The sequence below is a fragment of the Anabrus simplex genome, chromosome 6 (genome assembly GCF_040414725.1).
Source record: "Anabrus simplex isolate iqAnaSimp1 chromosome 6, ASM4041472v1, whole genome shotgun sequence".
Lineage (NCBI taxonomy): Eukaryota > Metazoa > Arthropoda > Insecta > Orthoptera > Tettigoniidae > Anabrus > Anabrus simplex.
This window is the reverse complement of record NC_090270.1, coordinates 205,639,322-205,662,138: the sequence shown is the minus strand read 5'-3', so window position 1 is coordinate 205,662,138 and position 22,817 is coordinate 205,639,322. Positions and strand designations below refer to the sequence as shown.

Genomic DNA, 22,817 nt, shown 5'->3' with positions numbered 1-22,817 from the left:
AAATGAATAACGTGGCGCTGAAAGGCTGTTAATTTTTCTTCATATGCCCCAGGGGGACGTTGTGAAATAGACGTACTTCTCCAAATGCACAATCCTTTGCTCTGATAAAAGTTTCGGATCCATCTGCGGCTTGCAGTAAAACCCTGTGTTTTGAATTCTTTTGAGATCTCTAGTGCATTCGATTGACACATTTTACTAGAAACACCATATCGTAACTCACGTTTTTCTATCACAAATTTGTGGAGTCGTTCCTCAATCTCCGGAAACACTGTACTCCACCCGCAGAACGCTCTGCGATCGCCGTTACTTTATAGAAGTTTTCCTTCTTCTCATTCTTCTGCCACTCACGAATATGCGATTTATCAATATCGTACTTTCAGCCAACGATACAACTTTCGTGTATTTCAGCTTCACTTACAACTTTAAGTTTCTCACGCACAGTAGATGACCGCAGATGCCGTTTTGAATCCATCGCTTACTATTGAGACAGTACTTTCACGGGACAGATACGGAACTAGAATGTGAGCGAGGCAGACTTCCATAACCAACAGTCTCGACTCTCACAAAGTACGATATCCCGCAAGATCAGCTACTCGCGCACCCAGCATGCCAGCAACACTTGTGAAACAAATGACGATCAAGCATCTGAGGCAGCGGCTTTCATATTTACAGCATATTTACCCATATTCTTTGATTTACCATATTTCATTACCTTACATTTTGCGTTTAGATGCCACAGTAACCATATTGAGAACAAATCTATCTTGTTTTCTAGAAGGCAACTAAAACACAATAAGACCTGAACGCCAGTTTACATGTGGTATATTGAGTAAGGTAACCATATTCAAATCTATTTCAATACTCCATGTAAACGTAGTAAATATTTACGAGAATGAACGGCTTGAATACGACCCGCACCCAAGATTTAGAACCAAGATTTTGTGGGAAAAAGAGCGGGTGGTATTCGAGATTATACGGTAATAAAAATTTGTTTAAAATCTTGAAATGTGTGAAATACGAGTAAAATAAACAAGTCATTTTATGTCTTTCTGAACCTTCGAAGTACATGTAGTAAGACATCAGGATCAGACTTCTCATTTAGAATGACATTTATTGGACAGAACGCAGATCATAGTAGACTAGAGATGCAGCACAGTATTCTATAGTGTATTCAGGTTGCAAGTCCATAGGCCAGATCACAGACTAATCATTTTTATGACAGAGAGCTTGATGAGAAGGGAAGAGGGATTCAACTGTGCCACAAGTCTATTGATGTGCACTATATTACCACATTAACGGGAATAATCCCTGCACCCTAATTTTAGGATGGTCCATTTTGAAAAGGAAAAAAACAAGTAAATAAACTAAAATTCCTTCCACTGAAAGGGTAACAAAGGCATAAACAAACATTACATATCACTCCGAGTCCCACGTTTTCTTTAAACAAATATGAATATGACGGATATAGCTACTTTGCCTAACATATCTTGAGATAATAAAAATGCATTATCACTGCTATAAAATATATTTGCAATGAAAATTAGCAAGTAGGCCTTCTTATGTGACAAGTATTTCATTAACCTGAACTTGCAACAGGCTCGATTCGCTGTAGATCGGAAGATTCTGTCTCTTGCATCACTAGAATCCTCTCCTAAATTACTTACAAATTCGTCACACTCCACGTCTAAAACACTTCTCACATGCGGTCTCTTTTTACTCTGATAGTAACACGACCAATGGTGAATATTTCTTTTCGTGCAATGTAAACACGCGAAACAGACACACCAGCGACACAGTAAAACCTTGTTACTTCGAAGTCCAAGGACGCAAAAATGTGATTTTGAATTACGTGATTTCAAATTAACCACCAACTCATAAGTCAGCAAGGCCAACCCTTGTCGCATCACAAAATGTTCTAAGGCCCGTTACTGCATGCAATTACTATTGATTCACAGTTTAAACCTTTCAAGTGCTATAGATGGTGCATGTACAGTATTCGAATAATACACTTGGATAACTCACTTGGAAACATAACTTCACGCAACGAAAGAAAAAATTAATGATTCAAAGACGAGGAGAAATCTATGCTGGCTCTCCTGTGCAAGTGCTTTATTCATTGGATTACTGTACTATATGCATTTTGGATGCCTTGTACTTGCATGGAAAGTATCCGATGCCCTTAAAACATCATGGCTTATCGAACATTCCTATGACGAAGGGAGGAAGTCTCTCGCTTCCGTGTATATTGCAACATAGGACAGTGATTCCATCTCCTTAAAAACCATTAGTCTGTTTGATCTCGGTATTAAAAAAAAGCTGTTTCATCGGCATTGGCAATATTATTCGGTGCATATGAATTGATTACAATTATGAGCCATGCGTTTTCGCAAACTGTTGGCATCGCCAGTGTTTGTGGAGTCTGCTTCTCCGCACACTGCCTGCTACGTGATATTGTGGCTTTCCGTAAAGTGCTGAATACAAATGAATAACGAATTCACTCAAACTTAGCAACTATGAAACACACTGTAGGCACACAGAAGCGAGTGAAAGCACAGAAAGCTATCCCTGCACGTTCCAGAAGACACGTTTTATGGCGACGCCGAGAAAATTCAAATTTAAATTACACTGTAAAATAACTATGTTTTTAATGTTAAGGCAGTATTGAATTAAAAGTCTATGTTATTTTCTATTTTCTTTCAACTGCCGTTACACAAAGCATAACTGTATACCCAACATCGGAAACTATGTGAACCAGGAGCATGTTGCCAACCTTGGCGCAAATAAAACCCGCACCCCAATTTCGTGCCTCAATTTTTTTTTTAATATGCAGGGATTATTCGCGTAAATACAATATTAGTGCCCTATATTACGTTTGCAATAATTACAATCATTTCCACTTGAAATTTGTGCCAAAAATCTTGCATTTTATAACAAGATCATCCAAACTGGACTACAGCAAAACAAATTCTGGACACCATTTCCAAACTAAAAAATTAACAATACCTAACAATAACTCTCCATAGAGGCAGTCACTGTAGCTAAATGATAGACTGTTCACAAGACAGTAAATGAAAAAAAAAGAAACATGTCGCTACAAGAATTAACAAATAAATATTTGAGGTATTGTTAGACTATCAGTTAAGTCATGAGCCTAAGGAACAAAAGGCTAATTCTCTACCATCAAAAAATGAATTAAAAAATATCTATTCACATAGAGTCCCTTGTGATGTACTGCTGTGTAAAAATACGAAATGATAAACTTGTCAGAGACCATAATTTAACATTTAAAATGGTAAAAAATGAAATCTTAAGATTATATGATCAACGATCTTTAATGCTTTCTATGAGTTTAACCAATTAAAAGCCCTACGTATCTGTTGCATTGAAACTGCACTGGGAGTGGGATGAAGGAAATACAGTGACACTGCACACGATGATAAATGTTTTACAAGAGCATTAAAGAGTTGAATATACATAAATACAAAATATTATGAATTAATCAATGCTACATCAAAACCTATCATTCTTCTCATTAGCTCAAAAGTTAGTGGAAAGCCTAAATGCAGTGAAACCTGATATTTTTGGCACAACCACCTCATGTCAGCTCTTTTTGTGTGTGTGTGTGTGTGTGTGTGTGTGTGTGTGTGTTTTGTGCACACCATTACAGGCTCTGGAGTGGAACTGATTTGTTGCAGTGAGCAGAATAGCAGTAGGGAAATGAACCCAGTTCCTGGATTATAACCTAACAGGGTCATCAGTCAGTGAAGGTCTCCCTGAAATTCACTTCTCTAGAAGAATGACACTGCTGGTAATTCCTTCAGCTACATCTGCTCTGAAATCAGTGTAGTGTATTTTGGTAAACAACATAGGAATTGAATAAGGTCATGTCTATTGTCGCGGCCACGAAATTAGGTGGGTCAGAGAAATTACGCTGTTGCCAAGGTTATGTAGCAACTGGCGAAGAAATGCCTAACTGAACACATCATTTCGGAGCGCGAGGTAAGTTGTTCTCTCTCAAGCTTCTGATGTTACTTCATACAATGTTTCGAGACAAATTATACCACAAGCTTCAGAAAAGACTGCTGATTCCAGTGGTATAACTATTTTCCATATAAACCACTTTAAATAATTATGAAAAAATCTTGAACGAGTAAGTTTAAATCCGTAGAATCATGTATTGAAAATTTCAGTAAGCGGCCAAGTTTTTATTTCTTCAGCCAATAAAATTTTGTCTGTGGGAAAAATATAAAAAAATCGCCTGACTTATATTTTTTATCCGAAACATATTTCCGTCAGTCTTGTAATTTTCCTGGAAAATTGCCCGGAAAGTGATCATGTAAATGTCGCTAGCTGAGGCAGTTCGGGGCGCGTGCACCAGCACAGGCTGCAGGACCCCGGACCCCGTAAATACTTTCGGAGTACATATTCATCCGTATCAGTTTTATTACAATATTATAAATATTTGAATACTGTATATTGTACCGAGTAATATAGGAAAAGAACTACTTTGAAGAATAGGTTTACATTAATTTACAATGAAGTAAGAATCGGTTTCTGGCTTCAAGGCAATCTTAGTCACTGTCATCACTCATCTCACTATCTGTCAAGTCGTCTTTTACACTGATGATGAATGGCTCCTTTCTTTCGTCCCTTACTATTTCCTTGGCCCAATCGTCTGTTTGAACATCTTCCGCGCGACTGAAGCACTTTTCCCAATCTGCAGCAGTCGCACGGTCGATGGCTTCTGACGCGAGTTTTTCTACGCCCTTTATTTTGAATGTCTTGTTCCTCTCTGCCACTTCTCTCTTGACTTGAGCCCAAATCAATTCACATTCACTATCCATCTTTAACTGCCTTTACGATGCGAGCTCAACAGCTGCTTGACAGGGAATGACTCGGGTAAGGTGGGCTGGAGCGGATGAGCTTCAGTTTGACAGCACTGCACGATCAGCGTTGCCAATCCATGCCCAGGGGTAAGCGACTCTCGACCATCTGTCGCTTTGCCGTTCCCATATCTGACGACAGCACAATTTTCCTCACCCACCTAATTTGGTGGCCGCGACAGTAATGATATTCACACCATGAACCGTGGAACAAGGAATAATTTTTAGATTATTAGCACTCAGGTCCATATCCAGTCTGCCTGCTGAGCTGTAATATTGTTATCTCCTGCACTTCCTCTTCGTTTTCCACATCACTATATTCATCAGAACTGTTCGTAGTAGTACATAATCACACTACTACTGCTATCACCGAAAATACCATATTCCTGATCATCATCACTTTCTAAGAGGGATTGTATTTCGGTAACTTACAGTCGTTTACTTGCAGCCATGTTGTTTACAAACAAATTTCAAAGTCGAAAGATAGCCCATTTCAAACCAATATTACCAAGAACACAATTGATAAATGTTAGCAGAGATCACATTGGGGGCAACGAGTTTCAACAGAAATCACAAATGCGGCTCACTTTGCTATATCTAGAGGGAAAGTTTAATTTCATGGTAAAGTGAGATGACAAAACAGTTAGATGGTCTTGCACTTAGTCCACCGTCGAATCAGAGAACTGTTCCGTGGCTCAGGCCCAATGAGTTAAACACAGAGTAAACTAACATTTGCACATTATTTGACATGAAAGCACGTACACTAAGGGTACAACCTTACTCTTTCTCCTCTATTAATACTGAAGGTAGTGATTTATAGTTATTTTTTAACTATTGGGTTTGATTCAGTGACACTAACCATACAATTTAGGGACCCTACTCACCGATATGTCGTCTTACAGTTACCGTTCATCATGCATAGTGGCACTATGTAGTCATAATTTTGTCGTGACTTGTGAGATTATATGTACTGCCACTTCCGTGTTGTAAAAAGTCACTACTGTTACATTTGCGAGAATAAGAATTGCACTTTTTTTTTTTCCATAGGATTGTAAATCAATCTGGATAATAACAGGTTAGTAGAATTGTGGTATGTTCGAATAATGCATTTAATAACATAATTGGTATGAAATGACAAATGCACAACTTTATTAATATACAAGAACCTCATTTATCCAGCCCTCATTAATCCAGATCTCCGGTTTATCCCGATCAAAAATAATATTTATTTTTTACTTGTACAGTATTTCTTTTATGTGGTCGACTCTTCTTGAATGTCTTTTTCGCCAACGATAGTTAAGGAGAAGAATTGGAAGTAATTTGGCCACGGTCTATCAAAGGTACAGTCCCGGCATTCGTCTGGAATTGAGAATGGGAATCTGTGGAAAACCATTCCCAAGACGGCCGAGGTGAGATTCGAACCCACGCCCCATGAATGCAACGCACTAATTCGCTGATGTTGAATTCGAAAATGAAACCGGCACTCCATCAGAAGAAGCAATGACTCATGGAGAGGCAACAATGCAGCTGGACAACCTGATGGCCTATTTAGAATTCTTGACTGAAACCACATTTCTTAATATCCTAGAAGAAGATAATGTCCACAACAGTTAATAGATAACAGAGTAAGTCGGGGAGAGATGGCACACATTTTCTAATGATCGTGCAGCAAGTCTTCGCCAACATTTCGATTAGCTTATTTTTATGCTAGACGTCATTCCTTATATCTCTCCTCACTACCTTTTGAAGGAAATGGTCTGAATGTAAGTAGATTACAGAAAGAGATCGTTTATTTGAAAGTGTGTCACCTGCGCCATCTCTCCCGTAGTGTCCGGGTGAGATGCTAAGGAGGGAAGAAATGAAGAAGTAAACTATGATTACAGGTTTAATACATTTATTTACCTTACTTACATTCACTTGTCTATTATTTCTTGGTCATTAATAAATCAATTAATTATTTAAAATTCAAGATGTATCCCTGTCCTTTTAGGATACGTTTTTGCTTAATCTCTCTCGTCCACAATCATTACACAAGTTCTTATACACTGAACACAATTCATGCAGCCACTTGTTGCAGACGGTGCACTTAATCCAATCATCCTTCTTTTTTATCAAATTAACAATAGTTCTCCCAGCACTCCACACACTTGTTGCAATCATCGGATATTGGATTATTTTGCCCATCTTGAATCAGTTTGGCTGCTTCATTGGAATGAGGTTTTTCTCATTTCCTACTCTTTCCCGTTGTGGCAGTGGTTGCAATTTTTCTTTGCACTTTATTCTTTTCGTTCACTGAAATTTCTCTTTTGTTGGAAATGTTACGCTTTAAAGTTTCATTAAAGGCATGTACCACAAACTTCGATTAGGCTGTAGCTGCTTCCTCTTCTCCACAATTAGTATAATTTGACACAGAATAGGCATATAGGCTATATAATATATTTTATATTTTATTAACAAACTGATCGGAGGATGGAAATACATTTTATACCTAAATGGAAATTAAAAGAATACCGTGCCATCTCTCCCGGAAATGTAGCGCGCCAACTCTCCCGACATTTGGGGAGAGATGGCGCACCCCTGCCCCAGGAACTGCGTTGGCCCAACATGGCGTATATCACACCAGCAGTCGTTGACTAACCTAGTCACCCGCCTGTGCAAATGCAAAGTTAATTTAACTTGAACAACCCAGTCAGTGGGCATTTATATCATGCCGTAGCAAAACTTTGAAGGTAGAGAAGACGTACTTGCCAGAAATATCCAGAATTTCAGGCGAAATCACTCGCACCATGTGACATCCAACAGATAGCTTTTGTTCTCACGTACACACGAGAAGCAGTGGTCGAGTGATCTAGCGAGCGACAGCCGCACTGGCCTACCCTGCGCCATCTCACCCGGTGCGCCATCTCTCCCGGAATCACTATACAACATGTACAGTGACAACCTAATTGCAATAAAGTTAGATAATCATCAGACTGAATGGGAACTAATCAGCAGAGGTGTGAGAAGAGGTTATGGACTTTCTCCATTGTTGTTTCATAATCTATATGAACAACATAATGCAGAAATGGAGGCATGAAAGGCATGGATCAATCTCAGTCAGCAGATATCTCACACATCTAGATGCCATACTCTTTGTTGATAATGTTGCATTGGTAGCATCATCAGAAGATGATCTTCAGTGGTCAGTACATAATCTCCAGAAAGTCTCTTCAAAATTCGACACGATCATTTTGCCACAAAAGAGCAAAATAATGGCCTTTAAGGGGAAGGACCCTATCCCCAGTAAAATCTGTTTAGATAATAAAATTTTGGAAAGAGTCAACAAATTCAATTATCTGGGATACAATTTATCTTAACAAGGGGAAATTGATTTCTCTGCAAAAATAACCAAATTTACCAGAACAGGAATCATAAATCATATCATGAAGCCATCTCTTTTCCAAAAACACACTCGCTTACGTCTTTATAACACTTTAGCCAGACCAAACCTTTGCTATGGCAGTGAGGCATTGACAATAAGAACTCAAGACATTTCCAGAATTACAGCACGTGAAATGACGTTCATGCGCAGAACAGCAGGCTACCCAAAATGGGATTGTATAAGAAATGAAGATGTGCTGAAGGGACTGAATGTGAAACCAGTAATCAATTACATCTATGATTACCAAGAAAACTGGAAACGTCACGTTCACAGGATGGAATCTGGAAGACTGCCAAGGGAGATCCTACGCTATCAACCAAGCGGACAGATATCTATAGGACGTCCATTGAAGCGATGGAAAGAAAATGCAAGACCGTAACGGACCACATGGCCCAATACTTGGAAGGATGATGATGATGACATAACCTCTCCCGCTCAAATGCCAACCTCACCTTCCCGGGAAGAACAAACCTGTTCCCACAGGCGAGGTCCTGTCAACCGAGTCATGGCGGTATAACCATTACATCAATTACGGAGGAAATGCTGTAATTTTAGCTAGTCCATTAGCTGAGAGGTGGCAGCCCCACCAATGGTCTTACTTCCTTCAAGCTAGCAACCTGTCGGAAGGACATTTGATTACTTTCAAGTCTTGTAAAAAGAAAAATGCAAGACCATAATGGGACACGTAGCCCAATACTAGGAAGGAGGATGATGATGATGATGATAATGATGACTGAAACCACACCGGCAGAACTGTTGTTAGCAAAATGTCTTTGCGATCGTGCTGCGCACAAATTACATAAAAATGTAAAACGGAAAAAACATGCATTATTTTAGTGCATTAAAAAGGAGTCGTAAAAGTAAGAAAAGTGTTCCTATATTCCTTTGTACAATTGAAAAAAATGTATTAACTTACTGTACAACTTTTGTTAATAGATTATATAACGTTGTTTGAGTCATCAGTCCATAGACTGGTTTGATGCAGCTCTTCATGCCACCCTATCCTGTGCTAACCTTTTCATTTCTACGTAACTATTGCATCCTACATCTGCTCTAATCTGCTTGTCATATTCATACCTTGGTGTACCCCTACCGTTCTTACCACCTACACTTCCTTCAAAAACCAACTGAACAAGTCCTGGGTGTCTTAAGATGTGTCCAATCATTATCTCTCTTCTTCTCGTCAAATTTAGCCAAATCGATCTCTCACCAATTCGATTCAATATATCCTCATTTGTGATTCGATCTATCCATCTCACCTTCAGCATTCTTCTGTAACACCACATTTCAAAAGCTTCTATTCTCTTTCTTTCTGAGCTAGTTATCGTCCATGAAGATTATCGCGATATCTTAGCCCCGGAACAGCCTATCCCACTCCCTCATCAGTATCAGGAAGTGACAGGACCTAAGCATATGCCACCACCGAATTCCGCTCCTATTTCATATTTCAATTTGGTTTTTTACCTCCTTTCTTTTAATTTTAAAGTGTTAATAGGGCCTACAGACAGAATCAATTGAGAAAATTTGGTTAAAATTATTTTCCTAATGAAATTTTTGTTTTCCAATATTTTTACTTTTTTCACATTCAAACCAGACGGTATAGATGTCCAACACATTTTCAGTGATAATAAGTGATTCATTTTCTATAGGTCAACTGAATTGCATGGTAATATCTTCATTGGTTAGTCTTTTATATTAGATTTAAGAAATGTGTGTTTTATGCAAAAATGGCTGACATTTTTCAGTGTTACATCACTTTAAACATTTTAATCTATCCTTGGATGTAATGGACATAGAATCGTCATATTTACCATGATAGTAAACAATAATATAGCCTTCCTACCGACATGAATAACAAACTCGGATTGTGCATACTATTTCCTAGAATTACTTCCAAACTTTCAAAATCTGAAATTTATAACTTTGCTTCTAAGTTTATTGTTTTTTAACATTAAACGCTTTTGGTTTAGGGAAATGACTTACATGCAGTGATACTAAGTGATGTATATTCTATAAGTTTGCCAACTTTCATGTTGATATCTTCATTGCCTTCTATGCAATTTTAAAAGAAGTGTATGCATAGTGTGCTAAATATGGCTGTCAGCTTTCACATATCCATCAGCTGAGAGCTTGAAAGCGAAAGGGTTAAGCGTTGAATGTTCAGTTGTCTTTAAATATTTTAGTTCATTTTACATTCACTGTTTTGAGTGTTAAATGTGTGACAATTCATAAAAATACTTTACTTTATTAAGTAGGCCACATGTCAGTACCAGTATCTGAAGTTATATACATTACTCTTCTTCTTCTTCTTCTTCTTCTTCTTCTTCTTATTATTATTATTATTATTATTATTATTATTATTATTATTATTATTATTATTATTAGGAGAAATGAAGCTTGTAGTTTTATGTGACCAATAATCTCAGTATCATAAGCCATGGGACCTCATTATTTTTACACGAAATCCGAAATATCGGGCGCGACCTTCAACTCGAAAATAACATGTGCATTAATCAGGACTCAAACCCAGTCCATCTTGATGGTTCTAAGCAGCTTGAGCGCTGCACCATCATACCCCTTCTTTATATTACTTCCTGCAATATTAAATATTACATACTATCATTCAGTGATCGTATTTGACACAGAGTTTAAGATTTATTAGCCCCTCATGCCATGTTGCCATAGCACTGATTCGCATGTGTAATCCTGCGGCGCTGTCAAGTAAACACGCGAAGATCGCCTTTAACTATATTACGCAGACATTATGCAACTTACACATTTGGGTTTTTTTTTTTTTCTTCCAGAAAATGTACCTTTGTCCTTCTTGTAAACAATATCTTGACATTATCAATAAAAGTAGCCACAATTCGCAGAACTTAGAAAAAAACGTTAAGGTATGTAAAGTCAAAAGTCCATTCCATGTAAACATCAATCACTATGTTTAAAATTTTATAAAATTGCATACATCAGGTTTACAACAATGAAATTTATGGAGGTTGTTAAGTATCTTCTAGATGTTATTATGCAAAAATCTCAATCTGTTTAGATGGTAAGTTTTATATATATGTTACAAAGTAATGTACAAATGTAAATACACGACACCTGGAATTGGCCATGGCACTTTATTTCTTAAGAGTACACAGTACCCCCTTACCCCCACCTTATGCCAATATGCCAATTTTAGGGTGCACAGCTTACATACATAACAATGAACATGTAATCAAAGACTGAGAATGAACTATTAATAGAAAGCATACACAAAACCATACATACCAAACATTCCAAGATGGCTCTATCCCAGACAACCTTTTTAGGAGCATTCTTATTCCCTAAAGGCTTAGTTTGTTCAGAGATTTTAACCGACTCTTCAACCTCTGTTGGAACTGAGGTATTCCTAGTGGCATTTCCAGTCTTCAATGACGTGGTGAAATCAGAATTTGTTTTATTTCGTTGCTGAAAATAACATATCAAACAATAATGTCTCAAACTATCAATAATAATACCTTAAGTTTTCCAGTGTGTTGAAACTAATGCTAAATAATAAATTATTATGTATTATTAAAATAAAAGTCATATCAGCACACAAGCGTTCAGCTCAAAACCAGTTTTAGAACATTTAAGGTCCATCATCGGTGATTAAAAATTATTAAAACATACCAACTTACTCCACGTAGGCAGTACTGTTACATTATGTCCCTTCTAATGTTTATTTCATCTGGGCTTCATTTTATCTTGACGACAAATCTATGTGGAATAGTTTTAAATAATTTTTAATCAATGATGATGACCCTTAAGCACCCAAAAACTAGTTTTCATCTGAATGCTTGTGTGCTGATACGACCATTTGATTTTAATAATAACTAGCTGATGTACCCGTGCTTCGCTACGGGATTCTCAGAAAGACTGACTATGTGGTTTTCCTAACTGAAGTCAACATAGGTCGTTACAATAACGTCAGTAGGAATGTAGCAATTAAAAGTAATGTTATCACATAAAATACTTGATCAAATGATAAACTACACATTTTCTCACTTTTAACGAACAGTACTACGGTGCTGATCTAACAGTCCAAAGTTCCAGAGCTGGAATGACCAGGCCGTAGACAGCCGTAAACACTCCTCTGCCAATATTCCGTTAAATATGCACACTGGTCATTCCAGTCAGTGCCACAGAGTAGGGACTGAATAGCTCGAATGCTATGATGAACCAGTGTGTCAATTGCCAGTAGTATCAGAATATTTATGAAACAGAGGAATGGCATGCTAAAGAAGAAAGTTACCTAACACCCCAGCTACTTCCCGCCAATATTTAAGCAGACTGTTACACTCGTACGACTGGGCGAGTTGGCCGTGCGGTTAGGGGCACGCAGCTGTGAGCTTGCACCCGGGAGATAGTGGATTCCAACCCCACCATCGGCAGCCCTGAAAATGTTATTCCGTGGATTCCTGTTTTCACACCTGGCAAATGCTGCAACTGTACATTAATGGAGGCCAAGGCTGCTTCTTTCACACTCATAGCCCTTTCCTATCCTATCATCGCCATAAGACCTAACTGCTTCGGTGCGACGTAAGGCAAATTTAAAAAAATACTTGGTACGGAGCAGTAATGCTATCTATCGGAGATGAATGGCAACAGAAGACAAAGCACATCACAACAAACAATGGTCAATGTAATGTTATTGTTGTTCTATTTTATGAGCTTTCTACATTGTAGGCCTTCACATTTAGTTTTCTTTCGACTCTGTGATATTAGGGCGTCTTATGAAATTATTTATAGCGTAGACTGAAGTTCCTTATTCTCCGACTTTACATACCGATTTTTATTCAATCCTGTTTGCCCATTTTCTCGTGATTCGGCGCCGATAAGGACTTAGTAACAAAAATCCAAATTCATGAATATCTCTGATCATACCCGGTATGGTAACAATGTATAAGACATAAATAATCGGAAATATAATACTACATAACTAAAATGTTATGTAGTCTTTATCGATACGACAACTAATAACATAATTATTTGGGAATTAAAATTTAGGCCTACCCCTAAACTACCATTTCATTCAGCGTGAATAACATTATTTATGGCCTAGATTATAGTGACTTATTCCCCGACTTTGCATACAGATTTTCATTACGATAGGACCACTAATAACATAAATATTTGAGAATTCCATTGTAGGCCTTCCTCTAAACTATAATTTTTCTCAGCATTAATACAATTATTTATGGCCTAGATTGTAGCAACTTATTCCTCGACTTCTCCTACCGATTTTTGTTAAGATACGACTATTAATAACAAATATTTGAGAAATAAATTTTTGGCCTTCCCCTAAACTACCATTTCACTCAGCGTGAATAAAATTATTTATGGCTTAGATTATAGCGACTTATTCCCCGACTTTGTATACTGATTTTCATTAAGATATGGCCACTAATTAAAAAATTTGAGTATTAAATTTTAGGCCTTCCCCTAAGCTACCATTTCAGTCAGCGTGAATAAAATTAATCATGGCCTAGATTGTAGCGACGTATTACCCGACTTTGCATACCGATTTTCATTAAATTCTCTTCAGCTGTTTTCTCGTGATGCGTGTACATACAGACAGACAGACAGACAGAAATTACGGAAGAGTAAAAAGTGCATTTCCTGTTTACTGTGGGCACGACTGATACAGAAATACCATCCTTTTTAAATTCTGGGCAATGTACAGACAAAACTATTATTTTATATATATAGATAAAACAACCATCAGAACTGTTTTTAACATAATGGCTTTGATATTTTATGATGATTATAACTTAAATTAATAAATACAATGGAACCTCGATAATCCTTTCCCAGAAACAATGTTTTCCTGGACTATTCATTCAAACTGCATGGTCCCAAGAGCATCCTAAATTAAAATCTTGTTTTAAAAATCCTGCATTATCCGTTCTTCGAAGAAACTATTTCCTGCATCAACCATCCAAAAATTTGTCCCATCAAAAGTAAATCCTTCATCGAGCATTTTTCAAGAAACAGTAACTCACGAAGGGATGGCCATGACTTACCTAAGGATCTTGGCACTAACATCCCGTCATTGCGGTAATTAGTTCAGGAACTCTAATGGGAAAGCGATCGTCGAAGAACTTGCATAAGGGACAATCCTAGCCATCGCATTTGGCTGGTAGTGTAGCCACAATAACTGGAAGGAGACAGAGAGCTTTTAGCTCCACCTGAAGACGGAACGACTTTCAACAAATGTTCGTACTTCTGAAATATCTACATTACGTCTGTCTCCACCAAGACAGGTCGATGTACATCGGGTTCCTTAATGCTTCAAACAATGGCCAAAGAATTGCCAATCAGTGACTTCCCCCAGCAGCATGGCGGACCAATACGCGAGCAGCGTACCGTAGCCTGCACTATATAACGAGGTGGAATTACAAAAACACCGAGAGCTTCGCTGCTATCAAAGTCGGTCAGAACACTTGTAAATGCCGAATGCAGTCTTCCGTGAAACTTGCTCCTGGACCATGATCCATAAGCCCGGAAAACACTGACATGATTCGTAGCGCCGGCCATGAAAGCCTTAATTGCTATATGAATCGCCTCTACGGAGTGTAAATTCTGAACCCATTCCATCGCTTCGAGAAACTACACTGACTGACAGAGCAAATGCAACACCAAGGAGGAGTGGTTCGAAAGGGATGAAAGTTGGGGGAAAAACAGAGACGGCACGGACGAATAATTGATGTTTATTTCAAACCGATATGCAGGTTACACAATGCGCACGGCATCGACTCAGTAGGATGTAGGACCACCGCGAGCGGCGATGCACGCAGAAACACGTCGAGGTACAGAGTCAATAAGAGTGCGGATGGTGTCCTGAGGGATGGTTCTCCATTCTCTGTCAACCATTTGCCACAGTTGGTCGTCCGTACGAGGCTGGGGCAGAGTTTGCAAATGGCGTCCAATGAGATCCCACACGTGTTCGATTGGTGAGAGATCCGGAGAGTACGCTGGCCATGGAAGCATCTGTACACCTCGTAGAGCCTGTTGGGAGATGCGAGCAGTGTGCGGGCGGGCATTATCCTGCTGAAACAGAGCATTGGGCAGCCCCTGAAGGTACGGGAGTGTCACCGGCCGCAGCACATGCTGCACGTAGCGGTGGGCATTTAACGAGCCTTGAATACGCACTAGAGGTGACGTGGAATCATACGCAATAGCGCCCCAAACCATGCTGCCGCGTTGTCTAGCGGTAGGGCGCTCCACAGTTACTGCCGGATTTGACCTTTCTCCACGCCGACGCCACACGCGTCTGCGGTGACTATCACTGACAGAACAGAAGCGTGACTCATCGGAGAACACGACGTTCCGCCATTCCCTCATCCAAGTCGCTCTAGCCCGGCACCATGCCAGGCGTGCACGTCTATGCTGTGGAGTCAATGGTAGTCTTCTGAGCGGACACCGGGAGTGCAGGCCTCCTTCAACCAATCGACGGGAAATTGTTCTGGTCAATATTGGAACAGCCAGGGTGTCTTGCACATGCTGAAGAATGGCGGTTGACGTAGCGTGCGGGGCTGCCACCGCTTGGTGGCGGATGCGCCGATCCTCGCGTGCTCACGTCACTCGGGCTGCGCCTGGACCCCTCGCACGTGCCACATGTCCCTGCGCCAACCATCTTCGCCACAGGCGCTGCACCGTGGACACATCCCTATGGGTATCGGCTGCGATTTGACGAAGCGACCAACCTGCCCTTCTCAGCCCGATCACCATACCCCTCGTAAAGTCGTCTGTCTGCTGGAAATGCCTCCGTTGACGGCGGCCTGGCATTCTTAGCTTTACACGTGTCCTGTGGCACACGACAACACGTTCTACAATGACTGTCGGCTGAGAAATCACGGTACGAAGTGGGCCATTCGCCAACGCCGTGTCCCATTTATCGTTCGCTACGTGCGCAGCACAGCGGCGCATTTCACATCATGAGCATACCTCAGTGACGTCAGTCTACCCTGCAATTGGCATAAAGTTCTGACCACTCCTTCTTGGTGTTGCATTTGCTCTGTCAGTCAGTGTATGTAAGAAACAAGCAGCCACCCCTGTCTTCACTCACTATTCTTCTCTGATGCAGAGATTTGGGGATAGTGCCCAAATTTCCGAGAAAGAAGAGACCGTTCAACTCTGCCCAGTCACATCGTATCTATGATAGAACGGAGTGCTTACTGCTGCGGGAACGTGTAAGTTCCACACACAAGGAGCTCGCTACCATCGACCAGGCACTTTTACAGCTATATCATCTTCTGAGAACCACACTCTCACCGCAGGATTGGGAAAAATCAAATGGTACCATGACTTTGACAATCAGTTGACCAACTGGCAGAAGAATAAGTTTGAGCAATATCAGGAGAATCGTCCCACGCCTAAGACTACGCCTGCCTTGGATACCTCTCGACCAACCGTTGCCTGTCAGAAGCAGAAACCTCTCTACTCGATAAAGGAGGAAACTTTGCTGTTACCTCTCCCTCAATTCATATGGGGGAGATGTCGCGAATATCGAAGCTGCTATTCACAATTTACCATCTGACCAGGCAGAAGAAATCCGCCACAAAGCCTCAAGGATACTGAGAAAGGCACCAGCACCGAAGGGCAACCTCACGGTTCAAGAGAGGAAGGCCATCAAAACTCTGAACATGGACGAGTGTACGCATTCTTCCCGCAAGTAAGGGAAATGCCACTGCCATCATGGCTACTAATGATTACACTGCAAAGATATCCAAGATTTTTGACATAGAGGCCTACCGCAGACTACCAAAAGATCCAAACAATTTGATTCTTCATAACACCAACAGCCTTATTAAGGCCTCTTCATTGCCAATGTGAAGAAGGAAACTTCCAAAAGTGAAGTTCTACCTCCGAGACCATATGGCTTACCCAAGATACACAAGGGCAATATACCTCTACGGCCCATCGTGAGTGCTATTGGATCACCGAACTACGATACTGCTAAACATTTAGCTACCTTACTACAACCTTACATCGATGGCACACAGTCATGTCACAGACTCAGGCCACTTCATAGAAAAGCTAAAGAACATCCAGTTATAAGCCGAAGACCCGCTTGTCAGCTTTGACGTGGTCTCACTCTTCACTAAGGTACCTATGAATGAGGCCCTGGACTGCATCACTCAGATTTTTGCCGAGGACATTACCGAATTGTTCAACCATTGCCTCACCACAAGCTAAATACAGAACTGTTAGTACAGAAGATACAGAAAGCAAGACTGAGATGGTTCGAACATGTAAAAAGAATGGGAAAGGAACGGGTAGCATGAAGAGAATTGGAAAGAGACCAGTTGGAAGACTGAGAAGAAGGTGGATGGATCAGATCTGGAAGGACATTAGAGAAGCTGGATTGGATGTGGCAGAAGTAATGGAACAGGAAAAGTGGAAGGACAGAAAGGAGTGGGGGAGGCTTGTTAACCACACCCCGGCGACTTGAGTGGGACATTGATAATGATGATGATGCTATTTCCTGTGGAATGACAATTTCTACGAACAAATCGACGGTGTCGCCAAGGGCAGTCCTCTGAGTCTGGTGATCGCAAATTTCTCTATGGAAAAGTTTGAATAAACAGCACTCGAGACTGCACCACTGAAACCTAAGGTGTGGCTGCGCTTCGTAGATGACACCTTTGTGATCTGGAGTCAGGGAAAGGAACAACTACAGCTGTTTCTAACAGCATCTGAACAGTATTAACACCAATATTCAGTTCACTATGGAGACAGAAAACGAAGGAAAACTCCCTTTCCTTGATGTTCTGGAAATGAAGACTGCCGATTAAAACGTGGGACACACAGTATACCACAAGCCGACCCACACAGATCGCTATCTTCAGAAGACGTCGAACCACCACCCATCACAAAAATACGGAGTGATTAAGATGCTAGCCGACCGTGCTAGGAGAATTTGTCAACCTAAGCACTTAAAGGAGGAATTCAGCCACCTCAACATGGCCCTACTCGCTAAAGGGTACAGTCATAAAGATATCCAGCGAGCACTCCATCCCAGATGTCCAACAACCAGGGAGAAATTAGAGGAGCGGCCGGCAGCTAAAGCCTTTATGCCGTATATTGGAAAAACAACTGATAGAATGGGGAGGCTACTGGAGTTCCATGGGTTAACTCTTTCCCGCAGATTGCGTAGTAAAGCGTACTGGAGTCACACAGTGTCTCCCGCGGGTTGTGTAGTAAAGCGTTCTCGACTTTCAAACCGACTTCCTCTGCCATCTGTCTGCTAAACATATAACTTATTTAAACCAGTGAATTCCCTACGCTTCCTAGATACAACTGGCATGCATGGAATCCTCAAATAAAGTGTTCTTTTCTACATTTTCTTAGATAGAACAGACAGCTAACTGAATTTAAACATTTTGCAGCAAAATGGCTGCACATAATCAGTTGAATGCACAGGATATTCGTTAGGAATTATATTAATATGTTGACAAATGCAATGGTAGTGAATTTAAAGGTATCATAATAAACATGGTGTGGGAAGCAGCTGGGACAGAAGATGAATCTGAAGGAATTCAAAATACGGCACAGGACAGGAAATGTTCATTCAGGTACCGTCTCCTTTTAAAATATTAGGCCTGCTTGAGCAAAACATAATTTACAGTTTTAATCCTCCAGTTAATTCCATTTTGGACTACGGGCCTCTACATAATTACATATTATGCCAATGTCAATTTATTTTCCAATCCCATTCTGTGAAAAATTGTTTATAATTTGTATGTCCACGAGGAAGTATGATTTGCTATCTAAATATCATCTGATCGATCCCGAAAATGAAATAAATTGGGGGTTCAGGGTAAATTCCTGCATTATCTCCGTTATCAAGAAAATAACAGCTCCATCAGGTTGAGCAATTCAGACTGACTTTAAGAACAAGTAATTTAACATTATATATATATATTTTATTAAACACATTGTGTACAAGGTATTAATTAATTAAACAAAATTAGCATCATTTGCATAGTGTGACAAAGTCAATGTCCTCTCTTTGTACTCATTGTCCTCCACATAGGGTGCACTGACATCTGTCGGTGGGGCTGTGGTATCCCTTGGTTGAACATATTCGGTGATGTAGTCCGTGGGCTGCCACTCTCGTATATAAATGTCTCAGTTGGTAGTTGGCCTTTTTTCATTCGTTGCTTGTCATCGCTGGGGTGGTGAGAAGTCCGGGATTGATGTCCCTTGCTTTCTGTCGCCTGTTTTCTAGGAATATGGTGCTTTGTGGTGTTGGTATCAGATTATGAGCTTTCATCAGGTCTTCTATAAAGAAGGTTGTGTCTGCCAGGATATACGTTATTCTGTTTTTCGTGTATTTTGAGACACAGAGCATTCTTTTCAGGTAGGCTGTTTTAATTCCCTCTAATCGCTTCAGATTTGAGTATGTGAGGTGGTTCCATATAAGCTGTATACCGTATGAGGCAATGGGAGCAATTTTTATGTCGAATAGTCTCAGGGCTGTTGTGGCGGATAGTAGATTCGGTTTCTTTATCTCGAAAGCCGCCTTTATTGCTCTTACAGCTCTGTCTTCAATGTTCTTGGAAAAGGCATGTCCTGTCACTTGCAGTGTGAGTCCTAGGTACTTGTAGCTTTTGACTATTTCTAGTACTTCTTCCCCGCAAGTGAATCTATCAGTGTTTGGCAAATTTCCTCCTTTTCTGAATTTCATTATTTTTGTCTTTTCCCTATTTATAACTAGGTCATTTTCTTGGGACCACTCCTCCAATTTGTTTATGGATTCTTGCAGGGGCTCTCTTCTTTCTGAGAGCAGGATCATGTCATCAGCGTACAACCACATCCTCACTTCTTCTGTTTGTATCCTTTGTATCACATCATGGATAAGTACATTAAACAGAATGGAGCTTATAGGATCTCCCTGGAGTACTCCGTTTGTTTGCTGGATTCCTTTGGATTGGATTAGGCCATCGTGGATTCTGATTGTATTTTCTCGGAAGATGCTTGCTATGAACATTATGCATCATACTGGATGATTCTTGATGTATCATTCCGAACAGGTGGGGAGGGACCTTTCGTGTAATTAGGTGATCCCATTGCATCATTTTAGAATAATCATAGTGTATTTTCCATTGTTACAAAATTTGAAAGCAATATCTTAAGTTGTTTTTACAGAATAAATTATTTAATAAAGGTACTCCACAACTATACATGATAAGCAAATTATTACTCTAGGTTTCGCCAGACAGCGAGTTAAAGAAAGTCCGTGGGAAAGGATTAAAAACCATATACACGCCAACGAAGAAAATACAGGAACTATTGAGGTCTGCCCAAGACAAGCGCCATCCTCTCTCCACAGCAGGTGTCTACAAGATCCCGTGCAGCTGCGGCCAGGTGTACATAGGCACTACAAAACACAGCATTGCCACGCGACTGAAGGAGCACAACAGACATAGCCGGCTGGGACAAGCAGATAGATCATCAGATCAGTTGCTGAACACTCGCTGCTAGCAGGCCACGAGATACAGAACAGCAACACCAAGGTACTGTCAACTACTGTGTCTTATCATGCCAGGCTACAGAGGGAAGCCACTGAAATTCTGAAGCAAACCAACAGCTTCAACCGTAAGAAGGAATCTGAACGGGTAAACAAAACCTGGTTCTCAGTCCTGAAAGCCTTAAATCCGGAAGGACATGATGGCCGAGCAGAACAGAAAAAGCAATGGGTGATCAATTGCCTATCTCCGCCAAGGCAGGTCGATGTACACTGGGATACTTAATGCTTCAACCATTGGCCGAAGAACAGCCAATCAGCGACCGCTCCCCCAGCATGGCGGACCAAAAGTCGAGCAGCATACCGTAGCCTGCACTATATAATGAGGCGGAATTACACCACCGCTTCATTCCATTGACAGCTTCGCTGCTATCGAAGTAAGTCGGAACCCCAGACAATGCAGAATACAGTCTTTGATGAAATGCCGGGACAATCACTTGCTCTGGACCACGGCCTTCAAGCCCAGAAAACACCGACATGATTTGTAGCGCCGGCCATGAAAGCCTCAATTGCTATAGCTTCGGAAGTCTTGTGATAGCAGAACAGGAAGCATGATATATTTTATAAATATATACATAGATTACATTATAAAAATTTTTTTGTACATCATGCAGATGTAGATTCATCATAACATGCAGCCATCTTGATTCTTACAGCAGCGTCCCCGATAGGAGCAAAGTCCGAGATAAGAGCGTTAACTGCCTCTCCAACTTTGGCACAGCTAAAGTAGAGAACGTCCTCCCAGACCGCACATAAACGATCGTAGTACACGTTTTCAACCGAACTTCCACAGATCAAGGTGCAAACTGCAGCACAAATTTAAACCACACTTTCATCTGGTTGTCGTAGTACAGGTCCTTAATGAGATATATAACCCACAGCACATTACATGCTTCGCGATTACGGTAGAACTCCTATTTAGCATTTATACAGGGACCCGATTTTTTTAACCTTAGAGCTTTCAGTAGAAAGTACACCTTTTCCACAAATCTTAGCCTGTATTAACATAAACTGCACCATCACACATTACTTACGCAGTGACAGCAATAAAACAAGGAGATATCTTCCCTATACACTATACTGTACTTACAACTATGTATTGTTTGTGCTGAAGATTACCCTCATGTTAAACTATCCCTGCTATCTAAGCAAGAGACCTGTATTGCACTATAACTAACTTTTGCTTAGATTGTTCTTTGTATGTATATACACGAGGCATATTTTTAAGTAAGGGCCGTTTTGTTGTAGACAGTAGTAGTTCGCGTGCACGTCATAACGAGCGCATGCGTCGTGTGCCAGCATGCCTCGGGAACAATGGTGCTCAGTTGCAGCTCTGTTACTAACTTGTAATGGTTCTGTTCTGTACTTGCTCAAATGTTCAAGATTATCGAGTCGCCCGCCCTGTGTGAGGTTCGTGATACGGTTTTTGTCGGCAAGGAACCTGTCTGCTGCAGACATTCACCGACAGATTTGCGAAGTGTACGGTGCTAATGCTATAAGTGAAGGCAAAGTGCGTAAGTAGGTACGACAATTCAAAGATGGCTGTGACAATGTCCATGATGAGGCCCACTCTGGTCGCCCATCTCTGATCACAGTTTGGTGGCTTCAGTTGAAGCAAAGATTAATGAGGACAGACGCTTCACAATAACAGCTTTCTCAGAACGCCTTTCCTGACGCATCTAGGTCAGTGTTTTACAAAATTGTTTCTGAAAACCCAAATTTTAAGAAACTGTACTCCTGTTGGGTCCTTAAACTCCTAACACAGGAACACAAAAACAAAAGATTTGAGTGTTCGATGACGTTTTTGACTCGTTATGCCGAAGAAGGTGATGATATGTTGAGTCAGATCGTAACGGGAGACGAAACATGGGTTTTGCATATCACGCCCGAATCGAAGCAACAGAGCATGGAATGGAGACACACATTCGCTTGTAAAATGAAGGCCAAACAGACT

The 22,817-nt window shown here is 40.4% G+C and overlaps 1 protein-coding gene across 1 annotated transcript in view; it reads right to left on the bottom strand.

The window, feature by feature from the left end:
• Nucleotides 1–22,817, bottom strand: part of LOC136875936 (anillin-like) — a 332,763-nt gene that overhangs the window by 221,900 nt on the left and 88,046 nt on the right. The window contains exon 5 of the mRNA XM_068228263.1: nt 11,578–11,757. Coding sequence (XP_068084364.1) covers nt 11,578–11,757 — 180 coding nt within the window. The remainder of the gene's footprint in view (nt 1–11,577; nt 11,758–22,817) is intronic.